This window comes from Enhydra lutris, unplaced genomic scaffold (assembly GCF_002288905.1).
Source record: "Enhydra lutris kenyoni isolate GAN:26980312 unplaced genomic scaffold, ASM228890v2 scaffoldscaffold50, whole genome shotgun sequence".
Taxonomy (NCBI): domain Eukaryota; kingdom Metazoa; phylum Chordata; class Mammalia; order Carnivora; family Mustelidae; genus Enhydra; species Enhydra lutris.
The window spans coordinates 14,733,774-14,754,931 of record NW_019154134.1 but is presented as its reverse complement, the minus strand read 5'-3'; the positions used below and the strand labels follow the sequence as shown (position 1 = coordinate 14,754,931).

General features: G+C 36.1%; 1 protein-coding gene across 2 annotated transcripts in view; it reads right to left on the bottom strand.

Annotated features, from left to right (window-relative positions):
• The window catches only part of LOC111156910 (CWC27 spliceosome associated protein homolog), a 200,224-nt gene that overhangs the window by 162,601 nt on the left and 16,465 nt on the right, over positions 1–21,158 (bottom strand). For both annotated transcript variants that reach the window (XM_022518040.1, XM_022518039.1), the window contains 6 exons: positions 19,797–19,895; positions 18,837–18,940; positions 17,077–17,146; positions 8,100–8,179; positions 6,864–6,897; positions 5,552–5,706 (listed from right to left, as the gene is read on the bottom strand). In XM_022518040.1, coding sequence (XP_022373748.1) covers positions 5,552–5,706; positions 6,864–6,897; positions 8,100–8,179; positions 17,077–17,146; positions 18,837–18,940; positions 19,797–19,895 — 542 coding nt within the window. The remainder of the gene's footprint in view (positions 1–5,551; positions 5,707–6,863; positions 6,898–8,099; positions 8,180–17,076; positions 17,147–18,836; positions 18,941–19,796; positions 19,896–21,158) is intronic.

Here is a 21,158-nt window from a genome sequence, read left to right as displayed (position 1 = left end):
AGGTTTATTCCAAGGTATCTTATGGGTTTTGGTGCTATTGTAAATGGGATCGATTCTCTAATTTCCCTTTCTACAGTTTCATTGTTAGTGTATAAGTGTATAGTGTATAATAAAAGTGTATAGTGTATAAGAAAGCAACTGATTTCTGTGCATTGATTTTGTATCCTGCCACATTACTGAACTGCTATATGAGTTCTAGTAGTTTGGGAGTAGAGTCTTTTGGGTTTTCCATATAAAGTATCATGTCATCTGCAAAGAGAGAGAGTTTGACTTATTCTTTGCCAGTTAGAATACCTTCTATTTCTTTTTGTTTTCTGATTGCTGTTGCTAGGACTTCTAGTACTATGTTGAACAACAGTGGTGAGAGTGTGCATCCTTGTGGTGTTCCTGATCTCAAAGGGAAGGCTGTCAGCTTTTCCCCATTGAGAATGATATTCCCTGTGGGTTTTTCATAGATAGATTTTATGAAGTTGAGGAATGTTTCCTCTATCCCTATAATCTGAAGAGTTTAATCAGGAATGGATGCTGTATTTTGTCAAATGCTTTTTCTGCATCAATCGAGAGGACCATGTGGTTCTTCTGTCTTTGCTTATTGATTTGTTCTATCACATTGGTTGATTTGTGAATGTTGAACCACCCTTGCATCCCAGGGATGCATCCCATGGTGAATAATCTTTTTAATGTACTGTTGGATCCTATCAGCTAGGATCTTACTGAGAATCTTGGCATCCATATTCATCAGGGATATTGGTCTGAAATTCTTTTTGATGGGGTCTTTGCCTGGTTTGGGGATCAGGGTAATGCTGACTTCATAGAAAGAGTCTGAAGTTTTCCTTCTGTTTCTATTTTTGAAACAGCTTCAGGAGAATAGGTATTATTTCTGCTTTGAATGTTTGGTAGAATTCCCCAGGAAATCCAGGAAATTTGGGAGGTTTTTGATCACTGCTTCAATCTCGTTGCTAGATATTGGTCTATTCAGGTTATCGATTTCTTCCTGTTTCAGTCTTGGAAGTTTATAGGTTTCCAGGAATGCATCCATTTCTTCTAGTTTGCTTAACTTATTGGCATATAACTGTTGATAGTAATTTCTTATATTGTTTCTATTTCCTTGGTGTTAGTCATGATCTCTCCCCTTTCATTCATAATTTTATTAATTTCGGTCCTCTCTCTTTTCTTTTCAATTAGTTCGGCCAGTGTTTTATCAATCTTACTGATTCTTTCAAAGAACCAGCTTCTAGTTTTGTTAATGTGTTTACTGTATCTCTAGTTTCTAACTCATTGATCTCTGCTCTAATTTTGGTTAGAGGGTAGTAGAGTTCTTAACCCTGGAGGGACATTAGTATATCTGGGGAGATTTTACAAAGTATTGTTGCCCTACACTAGTATCTGTTCATACAAGTTAGAAAAGCAGTTACTCTTAGAGGGTGAGGGGAGTGAGATGGGCAAGAGGGAGATTTCTGTGTGATAGAATTTTCTGTTTCTTGATCTGGATGATGGGTATGAGTATATATGGTTTGTAAAAATTTAGCAAGCTGTATAATTATGATATGTGCACTGTGAAATAGAGCTAAGACAAATATATTCTGTATGTATAACATACTTTAATTAAAAGCTAAAAAGTTAAAGAGGAGGATGTGTCCAGGTTTTCCTTCAGACCAAATGATTCAGAATCTGTGGAGATGGGGCCTAGCTATCAGTATTTCTTTGAATGTTCCCCCAGGGAATCTAACAGAAAGTTGGGAATGAAAAACCATTCCTCTAATATCCTCCATCACAGATATATTTATTCATTTATTAATCTACTCATACAAACTTTAAGGACCATCTACTTACTATACTATACTCAGGATGTAAAGATAAAAAGGACACAGGGCACCTGGGTGGCTTAGTCAGTTAAGCGTCTGCCTTCGGCTCAGGCCATGATCCCAAGGTTCTGGGATTGAGCCCCACGTCAGGCTCGCTGCTTGGTGGGGAGTCTGCTTCTCCCTGTCACTCTCACCCTCACCTGCTCGTTCTCTCTCTCAAATAAATAAAAACTTTTTTAAAAGAAAAGATAAAAAAGGATATAATCTCTGAAGAAATTTAATCTAGGCAAGGGATAGATAGGTAAACCAGTAAATCCCATATGATAAATACAAGCAAGTTACTTACAAGATCTAGAGGTGAAAGTGATTTGTTAAAGAAAAATTCAATCATTTTGATGTTGTTCATTCTTTTTTTTTTTTTTAAAGATTTTATTTATTTGACAGAGAGAGATCACAAGTAGGCAGAGAGGCAGGCAGAGAGAGAGGTGGAAGCAGGCTCCCCGCTGAGCAGAGAGCCCGATGCGGGACTCGATCCCAGGACCCCGAGATCATGACCTGAGCCGAAGGCAGCGGACCAACCCACTGAGCCACCCAGGCGCCCCTTGTTCATTCTTTTATACAAATATTTGGGTACCTATGATGTTTGGCCATGGAAAAACACAAACAAATGGTACAATTTCTGCCTTCGAGAAAGTTAACTTCAAGAAAAGTACGGAATAAGGGTACATAAGGAAGGAAATAAAGGTATAAGCTAACATCATACTATCAAAGACATGTAAGAAAGGTGTGATATGGGGGCGCCTGGGTGGCGCCCTTTGTCTGCCTTTGGCTCAGGTCATGATCTCAGGGTCCTGGGATCAAGTCCCGCATCAGGCTCCTGCTCCTCAGGAAGACTGCTTCTCCATCTCCCTCTCCCCCTGCTTGTATTCCCTCTCTCGCTGTGTCTATCTCTCTGTGTCAAATAAATAAATAAAATCTTAAAAATAAAATAAAATCTCCTTTAAAAAAAAAAAGGTGTAATATGTATACTCTAAGGAGTCAGAGATGGTACTACCAAGTTGCTGACCTTGGAGGTAAGATGATATATAAACTTGAACTAGTCCAGTAACAGGGGAATTAAAAATTAGTATTCTAGAAGAGTGTTTCTCAAAAGTTAGTATGCATACAGATTAGCTGGGATTCTTGTAAAATGCAGATTGATTCCTCAAGTGTGGGACAGAGCTTGAAACTCAGTATTTCTAAATATTTCCCAAGTGATACTAATGTTACTAGTCTACAGATCCCAATTTAAGTAGCAAAGTTCTGCAACAAAATGGGTTTCAAGAGACAAGAGATAAAAAATGCCCAATATTCCACAGCAGAGACACCAAGAAAAACAAAAATTGCAAAGCAGCCATTAGATTTGCCAATTAGAAGGCCTTAGTGAGAGTATTTTCAGTGGAATGATGAGGGAGAATCTAACTGATGGGTATTTAGAAATAAATAGGAAGTAATAAGGTGGGAACAGGAAATAAAATGGAATAGTTTTGTTTGTTTTCACTCTTGAATGCTGGGAGAGGTTTAAGTCTATTCATAAGCTGAAGGAAAGGAACCAGTAAAGAGAGAAAACTAAAGATGGGAAAGAGGGTGGAATCACTTTGGGTAGAGAGATTCCTTTCCCTTTGCAACAGAGGAGAAGGAACTAAGGATTGGTCTCAAAGGGGCAGGGAGGGGAAAAGAAAAGAGTAAGTGGAAGGAGTTACTCTTATTTCGCAGTGCAGGAAGCCAGGTGTAGTATTGGAAATTGTTATTAAAGCCAATAAGATAGTAGAATTGAGGAATTAAGCACTTAAACATAACAACTATTTGTTTCATCTATTAAAAACTAAAAATGGGGGCATCTGGGTGATTCAGTTGGTTGAGCATCTGACTCTTGGTTTTGGCTCAGGTCATGATCTCAGGGTTTTGAGATAGAGCCCTGTGTCAGGCTCTGTGCTCAGCTTGGAGTCTGTTTGAGATTCATACTCTCCCTCTCCCTCTGCACCACCTCCCCATACATGTGCTCTTTCTCTCTCTCTAAATATAAATAAATCTTTTAAAAAAACCTGAAAATATATTTTTTGTCACATTATAAACCTAATCTTTAAAAAATTCATAGCTCTTAACAATCAGAAAATGCATATCTTGAATGAGAGAGAGAAAAAAATATATATTGATTGTATATGTAATCTGACTTAAAGTTACTGAGCTGATGTGATGTATAAGTGCTAAAATATTGTCAATAGTGGCCCAAAGGTAATCTACTATATTTAATTACTATTTCTGAATATAGAAGTTTATACTATCAGTGGGAATTTCTGGGAATTACTTTTCTGGTTACAAAAAGAAAAAATTAAGGGAGTGAAGCAATGAAAACATGGAAATGTTTTTTAAGTTTTTCTTTTTTTTAAAGTTTTTCTATATGAAACAGAAATAGAGAAAAAGAATATTGTTTATATTAGTTACATCTATTTTATCAACAGATGTGTATAATCCAAAAAAAATTTTTTTTAAGATTTTACTTATTTATTTGAGAGAGAAAGAACTAGTTGTGTGGGAAGGACAGAAGGAGAGGGATAAGGAGAAGCAGACACCCTGCTGAACGGGGAGCCCGACAAAGCTCTTGATCCCAGGACCCTGAGGTCATGACTCTGAGATACTTAACTGACAGAGCCACCCAGGTGCCCCGAAAACATTTTATAAAGCAATATTATTTAGGGGCACCTAGGTGGCCCATTCAGTCAGTTAAGCATCTGCCTTTGGCTTAGGTCGTGATCCCAGAGTCCTGGGATCGAGCCCCACATCAGGCTCCTTGTTGAGCAGAGAGTCTGTTTCTCACTCTCACTCTCTCTCTGTGGGCATGCTCTCTCTCTCTCTCTCTCAAATAAATAATAAAAATAAGATAGTTAAAGCAGTATTATCTAAATGTATACCATACAGCTGTAATAACAGAATCACAAAGGAGAGCTTTTCAATTAAACTGAACTTTAGGAGTCACAAAACTCAACAACTCTTTATCATCACACATTTGCTGACATTTCTTTCATGATACCACTGAGATTAGGAGAGGTATATAGTATGAATCAGACTTGAAAAGATATTTAAGAATGTTTTCAGGCCCATATACTTTCATAAGCAATTTTGACAAATTTTACTCACCTAAATCTGAGGACTTCTCTTTTCATTCTATAGAACACTCTGTTCATTTCATAGCCTTCCACATGTAATTAATATGTTGTTTACCCCATATATGAGAATTTACAGTGGCTTTTAAAGAAGAGATTAGAAAGAAATGAAGTAGAATTTGACTCAGGGGACCACTGCTATAAGTACTTTAAAACTGGTCTATTTTGGGACGCCTGGGTGGCTCAGTGGGTTAAAGCCTCTGCCTTCGGCCCAGGTCATGATCCCGGAGTCCTGGGATCGAGCCCCACATCGGGCTCTCTGCTCAGCGGGGAGCCTGCTTCCCCCTCTCTCTCTCTGCCCGCCTCTCTGCCTACTTGTGATCTCTCTCTGTCAAATAAATAAATAAAATCTTTAAAAAAAAACACAACAAAAAACTGGTCTATTTTAGGCCTCCAAATAGGCTAACACACAAATGGCATACATATCAAACATTATGAAAATAGTGCTAAAAAAATAAGATGAATAGAGGACTTCATACTAATTTAAAGTGAAGTCTAAAAAAGACAAACTGACACCTGTCAGACGCACAGTAATTGACTCACCTGCGGCTAACTGATTTCTTCACGTCTCCCTCTCCAGATGACTTAACATTTCCACCTGCGTCCTTTTTTAACTTTTTTGCAATTCGTTCTCTCATCAGATTCTTCTCATCACCATCAATATATTCATCATGCTCTGCACCTTCATATTCTCCATCCTGTAGAAATTGAAGTGGAATATTTGCCAGGCATCCCATTTCCCCTTAAACTTCCAGAGATCCATCCCAGACTCTCGTCATTGCATTCTATCTAGGCCAGTTTTGTTTTTTGTTTTCTTTTGTCTTGAATTAGTAGGGGCTTGAACAATCTGTTCCAGGTGGGAATACTCCTGGGGTCTGCTCTAGGCCAACTATGTAAGTATGGGATACCCAAATAAGGGGTGTTTGCTCACTGAACCCATAGCCCTTCTGTGCAACACGGGCTGTACTCCCTCTGTATCACCCAGGATATTGTGTCTATCTATATTCCTGTTCTTTCCCAGTTGGAAATGTGGCTTCTGCAGGCAGTTGGCCAGTATACTGACCTCAACTAGAGATTAATTCCAGTAGAATCAGGAGGTGGAGAAGCTGAGATTTCTTCCTATAATCTTAATTATACTGCCTACTCCTCTTCTTGGAATCCTCCAGTGGATCCCCAAATCACTTACAACCCTATACATTCTATACCTCCTGCACATAATTTCCCACAACTCCAGGCCAGCAACACCATTTTTCTAGGGAAAAATGTAGGATATAATCATAAGAATCACCAGTTAGAGCTGGTGTTCTTTCTATCTTGAAACACTCATATTCCACGTATCTGCATTGCCTGCCCTCTCATCACCTTCAAGTCTTTTTTTATCGCTTTAATACCTAATACAACTAATAAAGAAAGATCAACATAGTCTTGAAAGAGGATCTTCAGAATTGTGTATATAAAGCAATACTATAAATAACTAATCGAAGCATTTTCCCATACACCATGTAGGATACCCATGCATCAACATTTAAACTTTTAACATAATAAAATAAAATCAATGACATCTGAATTTTGAGTATTCAGGTAATGAGAGGGAGAAAAAACAGGTTAGAAATTCATAAACATGTAAGATTTCAATTTTGTAGGGAAATACACACACATCTACACATATGCTTGGAAGGAAATATTCCAATCAAAATAAATGATTTACTTCTCAGATTTTTAATTTTTTTTCAAAAATTTAAATATATAATTATAAATGTAACATATACTACCTTTTAAGAAAAATACTAAATTTTTATAAACATCTTGAATTTTCTATTAATTGTTCAAACTATATACTAAAGTTAATACTTACATTGGTTGAATCTCCTACTGCATCATCTTTTTCACTACAAAAGGAATGAAAACAGGAAAATTTTAGCCTCAAAGTGAAACTACTAAAATTATTCAAATTCTAGGATTATTCAAAATTTGAAATACTTTGTTAGGATTAATAGTTCAAAGACCTATCTCAACATAGGAATTTCAGAATGGAATTGTAGAACAAATAGAAACATTCTACAAGAGAGTCATTTTTACAAATAGAATAAGAACAATGCTCCATGAACACACATATAAATTAACTAGAATTAATGGGAAAAAAAAACAACAACCAACAGTGCTGCTTTTATGAACAAAGGGCTGCAGTGAACAATTTTTTCCATCAGCTTGATGTACTCTGGCAGAAAAAAAACAAATCCTTCAAATACAAGGATATTAAGAAAAGATTTTTTTTTTACATAGAATTTTTGAAAACAAACTAAACTCAATGCAAGAGTATTTTAATCCCCTTTGAGACACTGACCCAATATATCATGTGCAATTGTATTTAACAGAAGACATCTTCCCTTCTCCAAGAGAAGCAACAGGGATAGACATTTCCTGATAACTACCAAAATGTATAAGAAAGAACTACTCAATGGACTGGTTTAAAATGTGGTGACTTCTTCACAAAACGTTTCAACTCTGCCCTGTTTACCTATGGTACCAACAGGCACAAAAATGCTTTAAGGAGAAAGCTAACAAAGTAATTTTGAATTAAATATTAAACTTTTAAAGCAAACTGTTTCCTACTCAAACTATACCAAGATGTAAGTTAAGCAATTAATTTTAAATTTAATTAGCCCAGAAGAAAGAGATAGCAAGATGAAATGAAAGGAGCCAGAATGCTTCCCTCCATTATGCTAGAAGCTCTGTTACCTCCATCACCAAAATGCTTTCGTTATTTGTCTGAGTTTAAAAAAATTGCACTTAAGAGAACTGACCAGGGCGCTGGGTGGCTTAGTCAGTTAAGTGTCTGACTCTTGATTTTTGCTCAGGCTGTGATCTCAGGGTTGTGAGACTGAGCCCTGGGCTCTGCCCTCAGTGGGGAGTATGCTTGAGATTCTTCGCCCTCTCCCTCTACCACTCCCAACACCCATGGCACACACTCTCGCTCAAATAAATAAATTTTTTAAAAAAAGAGAGAGCAAACTGACTTTTTTCTTACAAAGGCAGCAAGAAAAAATCTGAGCCAGAGAATCATTTAGAATCACACTTGTAGCATACTAACCTTCCAACAGCTGGAACAGAACTGAGATGGGGATCATCCTTAAGCAAGTCATGACTACTTTTGCTTTTTCCCTTCATGCTCTAGGGAAAATGTAGGATATAATCATAAGAAGAAATAAGTTTTCCAAAAGAACAAGTTAACACATTTACATAAAATCTAGTACTGTTATAATATGGCTAGCAAAAGATACATGTTCCTGAAATTTTCAATATAAATTAAAGCTTTATAAATAAGAAGCTAACTCTCACACTGATTGAAAATACTTTTTTGGGGTGCCTGGGTGGCTCAGTAGGTTAAAGCCTCTGCCTTTGGATTGGGTCATGATCCCAGAGTCCTGGGATCGAGCCCGCATCGGGCTCTCTCCTCGGCAGGGAGCCTGCTTCCTCCTCTCTCTCTCTCTCTGCCTGCCTCTCTGCCTACTTGTGATCTCTCTCTGTCAAATAAATAAAATCTTTAAAAAAATTATTTTTTCTTCCTAAAAGTGATAAATCCTTCAAAATAAGTTTATTGATTACTATTTCCGAACACTATGATTGGTATGCTTTAGCTGTATGTATGATTTACATACATCTAAACTAATTCTTTGACCCAGATAGTAAAACTTAGAAGACAGTTCACAAGAGTAATTTGAAATAAATGCACACAATTGTTTTTCAAACACATGGGCTATGCTGCACAGAATTACATGTATACATGTATTCTGCTTCTCTGAAGAATCCTATTACATTCTTTGACCTGAAGCACAGACAGAAAAACTTAGAAACAAACAGATCTTATAGGCCACTTAATCTAGTCTCCCACCCAATGCAGGAATCTCCTTGACATCACTGCTAACTAGTCAGCCGGTGTTTTCAACACCTGAAAGGAGCTTTTCCTAAGGCATACACACAAATCACTCCTTTTCAAATGTTTTCTAAAGTTGGACAGTTCTCTCTGTAATTAGAGACAAAAAAAAAAAAAAAAAAAATCTATGTGTAATTTCCAACCATCCAACCAATCCTAGTTCTACCTTCTAGAACTACAGAGAGCTTAGTTTAAATACAAAGAGACTGGTAGGTATAATAATGGCCCCCTAAAGATGTCCACGTCCTAGTTCTCAAAACCTGTAACTATGTTACCTTACATGGCAAAAGGGACTTTGCAGATAAATTAAGGATTCTGAGATGAGGAGACTATCCTGGATTGTCAGAGTATATCCAGTGTTATCACAAAAGTCCTTACAAGTAAAAGAGGGAGGCAGGAGAGTCTGTTTCATAAAGATAAACCATGAGAAAGATGCTATGGTCTATTGTTAGCTTTGAAGATGGAAGAAGGGGCCATAAGCCAAGGAATGCAAATGGGCTCTAGAAGTTGGAAAAGTTAAGGGAAGAGATTCTCTCCAGAGCCTTCAGAAGGAAGGCAGCCCCGCCAATACCCCAATATGGAGCCAAGTGAAACCTGCTTTGGACTTCTGACCTCCAGAACTGTAACATATTAAATTTGTTTTGCTTCAGGCCACTAAATTATGGTAATTAGTTACAGCAGAAATATGAGACAAACATAAATATATTAACATCTTTTTAAAATTACTTAAACAATTAGAAAGATTAAGTTTAATACAATTTAATGAGGCAGAAACAGTTTATAAATTAGACTGTTCAACACTTCTTACAACCTCTGTGCAAAAGGCCTAGTGGCACTCTTCATGCCATGTCTACCACTTCCTCTCCCACCAATCCTAACCTCCTGGGAAAGCTTAATTTCTTGGACTAAACAAGAATATGACAAAATATTCTTACTTTATTTTCAAAAGCAGTGTATTTGTCTATCAATATAACTTTTTTGGAGTGAGAAAAAAGCCTTCTTATAACTTGGGATTTGAGGTAAAAATGTTGGCATACCTTGCAGTGAGAGAAATACTATGTGTATCACTGTAAATGTGGCACAACTTAATCAGTATTTTTAAATCTAGCTCTTGCAATACTTTTATAATGGACCTACCATTTAACCTGCCTCATGAAAACTACTTGTCTGATTGTAAGCTCTCACTTGAAAAATATTTTCTGACATCTGTTTTTAAGTTATATACAAAGATTCAGGAGTAACCTTTAAACCAGTGGAGACATTTGAATAAAACTATCATTTAAGAAGCAAAATGAAAGGAGGGATCTTCCATAAAAACTTTTCGAATGTCTGAAGCCTAGGATCATATTTTTACTTAGCTTTTATTTCTCCAAAGTATATCTAGTTCCTCAAGCATTCTCCATGTGGAGGGATTCTTGGCTTTATCACCATCCTCCTCATGATCCTCCCTTCCTCTGAATGCATCTAATTTGTCAGTTTCTTTCTTTCTTGCCCTTTCTCTCTCTCCCTCTTTCTCTTTCCTTTTCTTTGTCAGTATCCTTCTTAAATGTGTTCTGAACTGAACAAAATGCTATAAACGTGACCACCCAAAATGCAAAGAATGTTAAATTTCTTATTCCAAAGACCTTACTCTTAATAATTCAACTAGGGCTTACAGGCTATTAAGTCTTATACCTATTCAGCTGATTGCATTAAACTCAAGTATAGAATTTACATGTACTCCTATTACACTTTAACTGACTAGTTCAAATAATCATGCACAGGTTGACAACAAAGCACTCTTTGGGCAGAAGTATTCAATCAGATATAAATCCATCTGACTATACTATCTCCCAGATCACATTTCCTCATGTTGTCCACAAGACTATGATGAGAGACTCTGACAATGTACTCTCTGGAACTCAAAATATGTTATTATGGCATCATTCTATCATGCAATCCTATCAAAAAGGAAATTAAGTCAGTCTGGCAAGTCACTTAACCAGAGTCTCAGTTTCCTCATCTATAAAGCAAGGAAGTTGGACTAGATCCCTTTGAGCTATAAAATTCTATTATTCTAAAAGAGATTTTATCAGGTAGTAGAAAGATACTGAAATAAATAAGGAAGGAAAGCTAACCCATGTGGGAGAGGTGCCTTGTCATGAATAAACGAGTGGGGTGAAGTAGTGTCTGTAATCCCACACTGATAATCCATAAACCAGAGGGCACTCTATCTTATTTCTCCTTTCACATAAAGCAAAGCCCCAATTCAGACTTTACCAATTATTAACTTGTGATGTTAGACAGGTTCTGGAATAAAGCTTAACATACTGTGGAGTCACTGAAAAAAGAAACTTGATAAGCAAATGAATAATGAAACAAATTATTTTTAAGACCTCTACAAATATTTAATTTCATGCAAGCCCTGAAACTGAAAATTGTTCTTAGTCTTTGTAAAAGATACTTACTTGACTTTGGTTCTAATTATTATATGTTTAAAACAATAAGGCTAACTTTTAAGAAATGTATCTATTGGTCATACTTTTCCAATATTCAGGCTAGTGTTCCTTTTTCTTACCAAGGTTTCATTTTACTCCAAAGGTAAAATGTATTAGAAGGGTTCTTAAAGTCTGAATAACAGTACAAAAGGAAAATAAATAAACTGTACTTCCATTGTGATTCACTCTAAAATTCATCTCATGCCCTCTAGAGGAATTTCCTTTCCTCTAAGCCAATAAACTTCAATGACTTTTTTATCGTTGATCTATTTTCTCAAGCTAAACGTATTCACTCCATTATATAAACAGACAAAACAGGTGAATTCTGTAAGCCAAAGACTCTGTACAAAGTGCCAAGATGCATTCACATGTAGAGAAGAATGGGTTGTTGGGGGATCATGATACACAGGTGTACCCCAGTGCTCTTAAATGCTGCTCAAGCTACTATCCAGGACCCAGTGGGAGTGCTCATTCCAGAAGAACACTCAGGCAATTGTGCTGGGTTAAGGCTTCCAACCCCAGAAAGCTAAACTGTTGGTAAAGTTTTTTGCCAACCCTCTAGACTGCTTTAGCACCTTCTGCCTAATAATCATAATCATACCAGAGATTGATATTCTTCAGCTTTCTGAGAATCAAATATAAATTATAACATAGAATATACTGCTTAAGACGTTTAACTTTCAAAAACATTTTCTGAGATTGCATATTGAATCAAAGTAATGACTATCCACATCCTTATTTCACAACTCTAAATGGTTCCTGGTATTTTCATGCTACAAAGAAGAAAGTTGAGGCTCAGAGAGCCTAAGTTTTACAAAGTCACAGAGTATCAGTGAAAAGTGAAGAGCCAGTATCAGTGTGTATGATCCCAAATCCATGTCTTTCTGCTCCAACACACTGCCCCTCAAAGATGGCACAGTTTACCAACAGAGAGCTCACAGCCTAGGACTCTACACACTTAATAGGGCAGAAAGAAAAGGGTATAATGTTTTAGTATACATTGAGAACACAGTCATGTTTCTTGTGTAATAAAACAAAATGGATATTTTTAAAAGGAAAATGTAAGCATTACAAGCCAGGCAACCGTTAGATAAGAAAAAGGAATGACTTAGAAACGACATTTGGAAAAGATGATATTTTATGTGTTGAAAATAAATAAAACTTTGACATCCAGAATGGGACAGGACACTTCATGCAGGGAAAAGAACATGAACAAAGACATATAGAAAGGAAAACACAAAACATATATACAGAACAGCAAATAGTTCAGATCTGCTAACACAGTGTTTCCTACCTTTCCCTGATAAGAATTCCAAGGAATTCATTGAAAGTATAGCTTCCAAAAAAAAAAAAAAAAAAAAAAAAAAAGTATAGCTTCCCAGGCTCCTCCCTTGGAGATTCTAATTCCATAGGTCTGAGGAGGGTGTAGGGATTTAATTTTTAATTTTTAAAACAGTGTTGAACCTGACATTTCTGTGGTTTTTAAGTGGTATAAGAAGTATTTAACTAAAGGGCAGAGTTGGTAATGGGGAGTCACGGCCTTATTTCTATAGTTAACAAAAAGCAACGTGGTATCTTTTTTTTTTTAAGATTTTATTTATTTTATTATTTGACAGAGAGAGATCACAAGTAGGCAGAGAGGCAGGCAGAGAGAGAGGGGGAAGCAGGCTCCCTGCCAAGCAGGGCTCGATCCCAGGACCCCGAGATCATGACCCAAGCCGAAGGCAGAGGCTTAAACCCACTGAGCCACCCAGGCGCCCCGCAACTGTGATAGCTTAATGAGGTTTTAGGAAGACTGTTCTGATGGTAATGAGCGGAAGGGAAAGAAAAGCAAGGAGATGGGAGACAAGTCTGTAGACTAAAGCAGCAACCGAGGCTAGAAATAAAGGCCTGAATGAGGGTAGTAGCAAAATAAATTAAAAGGAAAAAATAGATTTGAGATATGTCATGGATGAAAAATTGGTAGGACAGTGCAACAAATTGGTTTTGCATAGAAAGAATAAGAAAAAAGTCAGGATCTAAAATTCTTCTCTAGAGAATACTGATACCAGGGAGTAGAAAACGAAGTCACAAAACAGAAAAGTCCGGGAAACGAAGATAATGAATTAAGCCTTGGCCAGGACTTGGGTTACTAGTGAGATATTTAAACATAGAGAGATGGCCAATAGGCAGCTGGAGAAAAGAAAAGTAAGCCAGCCTAGAGATAGAGATTTGAGAGTCAGAAGCAAACACTGTTTTTTAAAAGATTTTATTTATTTATGTGAGGTACAGCAAGAGTGGGGAGCAGGGGGAGCAGCAGGCAGAGAGAGAAGCAGACTCTCCACTGAATAGGGAGCCCGACATGGGGCTCGATAGCAAGACTCCAGGATCATGACCTGAGCCGAAGGCAGCCACTTCACCGACTGAGCCACTCAGGCGCCCCAGAAGCAAACATTTGATAACTTTATCACACAGCACAGTCAGATGAGGGAAATATGATGACACAGTACTAGGCTTATACTATTCCCATGATAATGGACTGTAGGTTGCAATTTTCTTGGCAAAAAGGAATGAATTTACTTAGTCTTTCCACTGTTCGGAGTGTTTTTCAGGTCTGAGGCAACATAAAGGGCAAGCCAATACCATGTGCAGTGGTATCCTTGCACATTTCAACCTTGCAGCAAACACCTATTGCTTTGGGGTTATCAAGTTCACTACAGTCAGTGTAAGTTAAACATTTTGTTTTACTTTGTATAATAGTAAGCAGCATAGTAACATATGCTTGAAACATTTAACACATACTGTTGTTACAATAGAAAAAATTCAAACTAACTTCCTAGCAAAGTTGATCTCAAAGTAAGGGTAAGCAAAACATACTTTCAACCAGAAAATTAATTCACAAAAAGACTAATAGAAAAACTCCTTTCTCCTACCCTTGTGCTTTCCTCGAGCTGCTCAGCCTAATATTCAGGCCTCTGTGTGAGTTAGGAAAGGGTAAGGAGCCGACTGCACTGAGCCGCCTTCCACCACAGAATGCCGCGGCGCTATATAGCTTATTTTCCCGCCAGTCTTCTAGACGGCTTGGGCTTAAACGAAGCAACTTCTGCAGCATTCAAGATCATATTAGAGACATAAATAACTATAGAAAGCTCATTTCGCAATTCTGATGGCACCACCTCCTAATTACATGGTCTTGCACAAGTGATTTAACCTTTCTCAGTATTGATTTCTTCCCTTACATAGGAGTACTAACATCTCTAGCATGTGGTTGTTATAGAGGTGACATAACATAAATATTTAACACAGGTAGCAGAGGAAAATAATTACAGTAGAACATATGCTTTGATGGCCACAGATCACCATGGGAAGAAGTTAAACTTAGCCTGGGTAGGAGATGGGTAGAGAAGGTGGAGGTAGTCCAGAGTTGATAGTGGAGCTAAATCATAAAGGAAAAACAAAAATTAACCAAATAAAGGAGAGCCTAACCCAAGCAAAAGGAAAAACAGGAGTGGGAGGATTGTGGGGAAGGCACTTGAACTTGACATCTTTAGAAAACATCAGTGAAAGGGACTCCTGGCAATTTCCAGATTTAACATTTGTCGTTTTGTCCATTTACAAATATACCCAGACGATCATGACATATAGTATATCTTTCATTTTAATAAGGCAGAAATTTGAATCATGAATAAGGCAAGACTAGTGCACTAACATCTAAAGAAGATAACTTCTGAGATATTGGGGTACCGGAATCATTGATAATGCTGAAGAGGTCTAGGGAAAGGAGGTTTTCATATAAAGATGAATTTAATTTTGACATCTAAAGTAGAGATGTTTCCTAAAGGAAATCAAGAATGTCAGATAAGAGGCCAGAAATAATATTTGTTCAGGTGTCCCAGAGTTCAGAATATTAGTATACAGGTGGAAGCTGAGAATCCATGGTATCAAATATATCACTCTGGAATACTGAAGACAGCAGGAAAAAATCATGACCAGAACGTTTCTTACACATGTCCATTTCAATTCAGTCTTAATGCAATGGGTAGAAGTAGTGTGCTTACTAAATGCCCAACATTAGCTTATCAAAACCATCCTCTATGATGAGGGAAGAACATGGATAAAGAATTAAACACAAGGGTAAATATAATGTGCTTTTAAGCTAGTGCTATTGTTAGTTTTGACTAGAAATAGGTAACTGTATTAAGCAAATAAGACAGGGCTAAGTTACAGAGTTTTAATTACTACAACAGAACTTTTAACCCTTTGGGTTTCTGTATTCACTAATTTTCTTTCTTTTTTTTAAACACTGCAGAAAGGTAATCTATTTATAGAAGAGTGATTTAAAGGCATTATGATTTTCTTTACAAACAGATGTAAGAACAGGAAAGTCCACTGTTTTTTTTTTTTTTTAAAGATTTCATTCATCACTTGGCAGAGAGACAGATTACAAGTAAGCAGACAGAGGGAGAGGGAGAAGCAGGCTTCCCACTGAGCAAGGAGCCCGATGCGGGGCTCAATCCCAGGACCCTGAGACCATGACCTGAGTCGAAGGCAGAGGCCTAACCCACTGAGCTACCCAGGCACCCCAGGAACTATCCACTTTTAAAAAAACTCTACATTCCAACCCTCCACTATTATTTATAATTAATTAATTTTTTTTGAGAGAGGGAGGAGGGGTAGGGCAGAGAGAGAGGCAGAGAGAGAATCTTCCAATGTAGGACTCAATCTCACGATGCTGAGATCAAGACTTAAACCGAAATCAAGAATCAGACCCTTAACCAACTGAGCCACTCAGGTGTCCCTCAACCCTCCACTATTATTATAATTCACTGAACTTCCTGTATCAAAGGCTACCCCACCCCCACCAGCCAGCCCCTTCCCTAGATTTGACTCTCCAAATTTCCATCTCTTCATCATCTGACGGAACACATACCAGAATCTTTGGGAGTAAAAATCCTTGAAGGTGATTTTCTTGGAGTGTATTTAACAGATTCACTATTCTAAATATTGTCAAGGCATAGGTGTTTCAGCAATGAGTATTGTGTCAAAAGTGATATTCAGGAAAACCACACTTAAAGGCCTAGTGGAAGCATTGGTGGGGTAAAAGACCAGGAGGGGATTTATAATCCAAATACATGTATCTTACATGGTTCAAATCCCAGCTCTAGCTATTTACTGGCTGTGTGACTGAGCAAATTACAACCTATTTATACCTTAATGTATTTTTGGGTAAAATGGGATAATGATAATACCTATCTTAAAGGGCTATGATGAAAATTAATGACATTAATGAATATATAGATAATATTAAAATGAATATAAAAGCTTTGGTCCATCACTATTATAATAACGATCATAATCATTATCATCTAGCAAAACACTTAAATAGCAATTAAAATCTGAATCACAAGGTTGAATCATTTTTTAACTCTAGTTCTGAATTTTAAAAAAATAGCTTGTTAAAAAACCCCACAAAACTCTAATTTCAAGAGGGCATATCAGCTTAGGAATTGCAAATATTACTGACAACAGATCATTTTACAAATCAGTTCAATGAACACTTTCTGACCATGTACAGTGGAAAACATGCTGTGCCATATATATAGCAGGAGATAGAAAAATGAATGAGATAGAGACCCTAATATCTTTCATAACTCAGAACAAAGGGATTAGAGTTTTACCTGACTAACTCGATTAACTTCCTCCTCTTCTTCTTCAGCTTCCTCTCCAAAAGAAAGTAAACTAAAATTTCTTATCAAAAAAAGAAAAAAACGAAAGAAGAATGAAAGAAAATTGAAAAAACTAAACAAAACTTATACTGTATTTTCAAGGCAATAAAATAGAATTTACAAGAACACATTTTAACTGTTCAGGAATACACAATATAACTTAGTATTCAGCAGAAATATATTAAGGATCTGTATTTTCAGCATAATGTTAAGGCATTGGCCTCAGACCAGAGAAATTCATATATTAGATGAAACTAATGACCAAAAATCCATCCTCAGCACTACCATTAAATATATTAAGTCAAGCATGACAGAAATAATTAAGCCTTTTATATTTATAAAAACTGGTTAGCAAAATGGGAGTTTTCCGAAAACCTAATAAATATATAGCCCTGAGAGCACTACAAATGGGAAGCAATTAATCTAGTGTCTTCCAAAATGTCATAATACTTTGAAATTGATAAGTTATACAATACTGTCAAATAAAAAAAATATAAGCAGTAAACGTAACAAAAAAATAGCCCATGGGGAAGAATAAACTGTTTGTTTTCTTTGAGCCTTCAAACTAAAGACAGCCCAAAGAAGATAAATAGCAAGTTATTAAAACTCTCTCTCAAATACTGAAAAAATAAAAGATTTGGCAACAAGAAGAATTTTTTATTTCAAAACCTAGATGCAATCAAAGACTACCATATCATTCCTAATATATTTGAAATGAATTAAAAACAAAAACAAAAACACCCAGCTTTTGGGCTAATGTCAAGATAAATAATAGTGATGAAATATTGTACCTAAATGTGGTGATGGTGACCTTTCACCCAGAGGTAAATTAGTCAAAAGAAATGAATCAAAAAATAGAAGAATATCAAATACACCGCCATATAAGAATTTATTTTGCCACAAGACATCAACTGCTTATTGAAGTGGCTCACATTTGACAGTTTATAAAAGCAGCTTAACTTCCTTATACTGTAGGGTATCATGGAAAAGAAACACATGTGATTGAATACCTATGCCACTGGGTGTTTTCAAATTCCCCTGCTCATTTTCTCTTCCTAACACCCAGATGTTGTAATTATAATTTCCATTTTACAGGATGGGGAAACTGAAGCTCAGAAATATGAACACACTTTGCTCTTATAAATGGTGTCAGGCAGGATTGTACCTGGAACTGTCTGAATCTAACAACTATGAATATACTAAAATCACTAATGTGGATGCTACACTTCACTAAAAGAGGAAGTTGAAATCTAACTCTCTGATACCTATTTTAATAAAATAGACAAAACTAGTAATATGAAAAATATTGTCCACAAAATACTGTAACTTACTTACTCCAAAAGAGGAGTGAAAAGTTAAATTATGTAACCATGCAATCATTATATCCTTCATACTTGACTTTCCAAATTCTTTACACGGAGCATATATTAGTTGAAAAACAAGTAAAAAAAAAAATTCTTAACTCATTTACATAAATAACTGCTATCGTGATCATAAATATTAATACAGATTTCATGCAGACATGTAACACAATACTTCTTTAGCTTGTTACATACAGTATTTTAATAAAAGAAATGCATATTTAGAAAAAAAAACCACCTCATAATTCAGATATCTCCCCAGTTGACACTGGCCTCTCCCTCACTAGTAAACAGTTGTTACAAAAGGAAATAAAATGAATGAATTTCTATTATTCTATTATTTCTGATTACTTTGTGCCTTTGGGCTTCAGTTTCTTTACTTCTTCCTCTGGTTTCTCTTTTTTTGGCTTTTTTATTTCTCTTGGAATGATGTCATCAAAAGGATTAAACAAAACCTATGGAAAAAAAATAGTTTGAAAACATTTTCCCATTTTTAAAAATTTCACAAAAAATTAAAACCAGTATTCAATTGTGTTAATATTAACTTCTGTATTTTTTGCTCACATAACTATTATAAGTCTAGTGATATATTTACTACATAAAGTACTTCCACTTACATGGCCTTGCTGGATTTTCCTGATAATCCTATGTGTAATTAGGTAAAAGGTATTTTATCCTGATTTCACAAAAGGGAAAAACATTCAATAAAACATAATACCTAGTAAGCAAGACAAGCTCAGAGAGTATGACCCCAAATCAAATGCTTCTAAGGACCTTCTTCCTCAATGAAGGATCACTCTAAAATTACCCAGGAAGGCACTTCATTGAGCTAAATAAGCCTAATTCTTCTAATTTTCCCTTATAAGTCAAGGTTTTCATATACTGGATTATCAGCTAAAGTTTCATCTTTGAAACCAAAACCTTCAATTAAAAAAAAAAATTCTTAAATCAGAAATTGTGCCTAAATTACAGAGACAAAATCCGAATTATGATGTTGATTTAGTATAAAGCCTTTACCCAACAGTATAAAAATACTAACAGGGCACCTGGTTGGCTCAGATGGTTAAGCATCTGCCTTCAGCTCAGGTCATGATCCCGGGATCCTGGGATCGAATCCTGCATCAGGCGCCCCTGCTCAGCGGGGAGACTGCTTCTCCCTCTGCCTCTCTTTCTTTCTGTCTGTCATGAATAAATAAATAAAACCCAAGAAAAAAATAATAAAAATTAAAAAATAAAATAAATAAAAATACTAACAGCCCGCTTCTCTTACGTGATAATTTAAGTGCTGTATCTTGGACATCATGCTCCTACCTCACAGCTTCTTATTCTGTGTGGATTACGTGGTCTTTCTTCCTCATCTACGTCAACTTCTGTCAACCGCAGCATGTTATACACTGTATCCCCTGTGACCTATCAAACAAGACAGAAAACCTAACTGTAAACTATTATATTCATTCTTTGAAATAAGAGAGGGCTTCTGAAAATACTTTTTCAATAATTAAGAGGAAATCTCGTATTTTTATATAGGAGCCTACGCATTAAATAATACAAATAAAGCAACTTCTTCTCAAGGGGAACAAGCATAAAGGGAGTTCAATCCCTCAATAACATTTTTAGAAAACTTCCAATATATATTTAACATCAGGTTTTATTAAAAGTGAAGATATGATGCCAAGTAACCTCATACTGAATGACAGCTTTTCATTTAAACAAAATAAACAAATTCAGATTTTAGAAGTGGGTGGAACGAGCAGATAACAATACCACCTGTAAGTGCTTAGCACACATTATCTTGTTATGTCTCCACAAATATCCTAACAGCAGGTACTGCCATTATCCTCCTTCTCTAGATAAGAAAACTGAGATTCAAAGAAGTTACAGAGCCGACAGTGATGGCCTTTCTGAATACTTATTACTATGCTACACTTTGTCTCTAATGTGAACGTTATATATTAGCAATTGTAAAAAGTGGCGCAGAACGACAGTCTAAATCTCACTTTATTATATGTATTGATTTTTTAAAAACGGTAGGAAGGAAAATCTACGAACATCAGACAACCTGTTATAGTGGTTCAAATGTGCATATTTTAACCTATGTTGTTAAGTTTTAAGCAACCAGATTGTATTGCATGTTTTCAGCATGAGTCCTTTCATTCAACATTTCTCAGGCGTTTTAAAATAATACCAATTTTCCAGTTGTGCTCAGTTTGTTTTTTCCCTTTCATCCTCACACAATCCAGTTTTGCCTAGGCTGTGGGGAAACCATTCCTACTGAACCAGTAGAGGGAGCTGATACACTAGTGATGTCTAACGTGCCTACGACTTAAAACGTGGAAATATGTTTTTTAGAAGGGAAAGTGAAAAAACAAAACCGTCAGAATCCCCTTTTAAAGAAAGATGTTAAATGTGAACAGGATTAAATAGGTACTACTCAAAGTAATATTTCAGGTAAAATGTTTTAATGTTAACACAACTTCCACTTTACACTTAAGAAATTCATCCTTGACAAAAATAAACTTTAAACTACTAAATGTTGTTACCTAGATTTCTAAAAACATAAAAACATTATCAGATGAGCAATATAGTAGCTAATATCATCAGTATGATTTTAGAAAAGAACATTTACAGTCATAATTAATGACTTATTTGAAACATACAAACAAAAATAAAGGT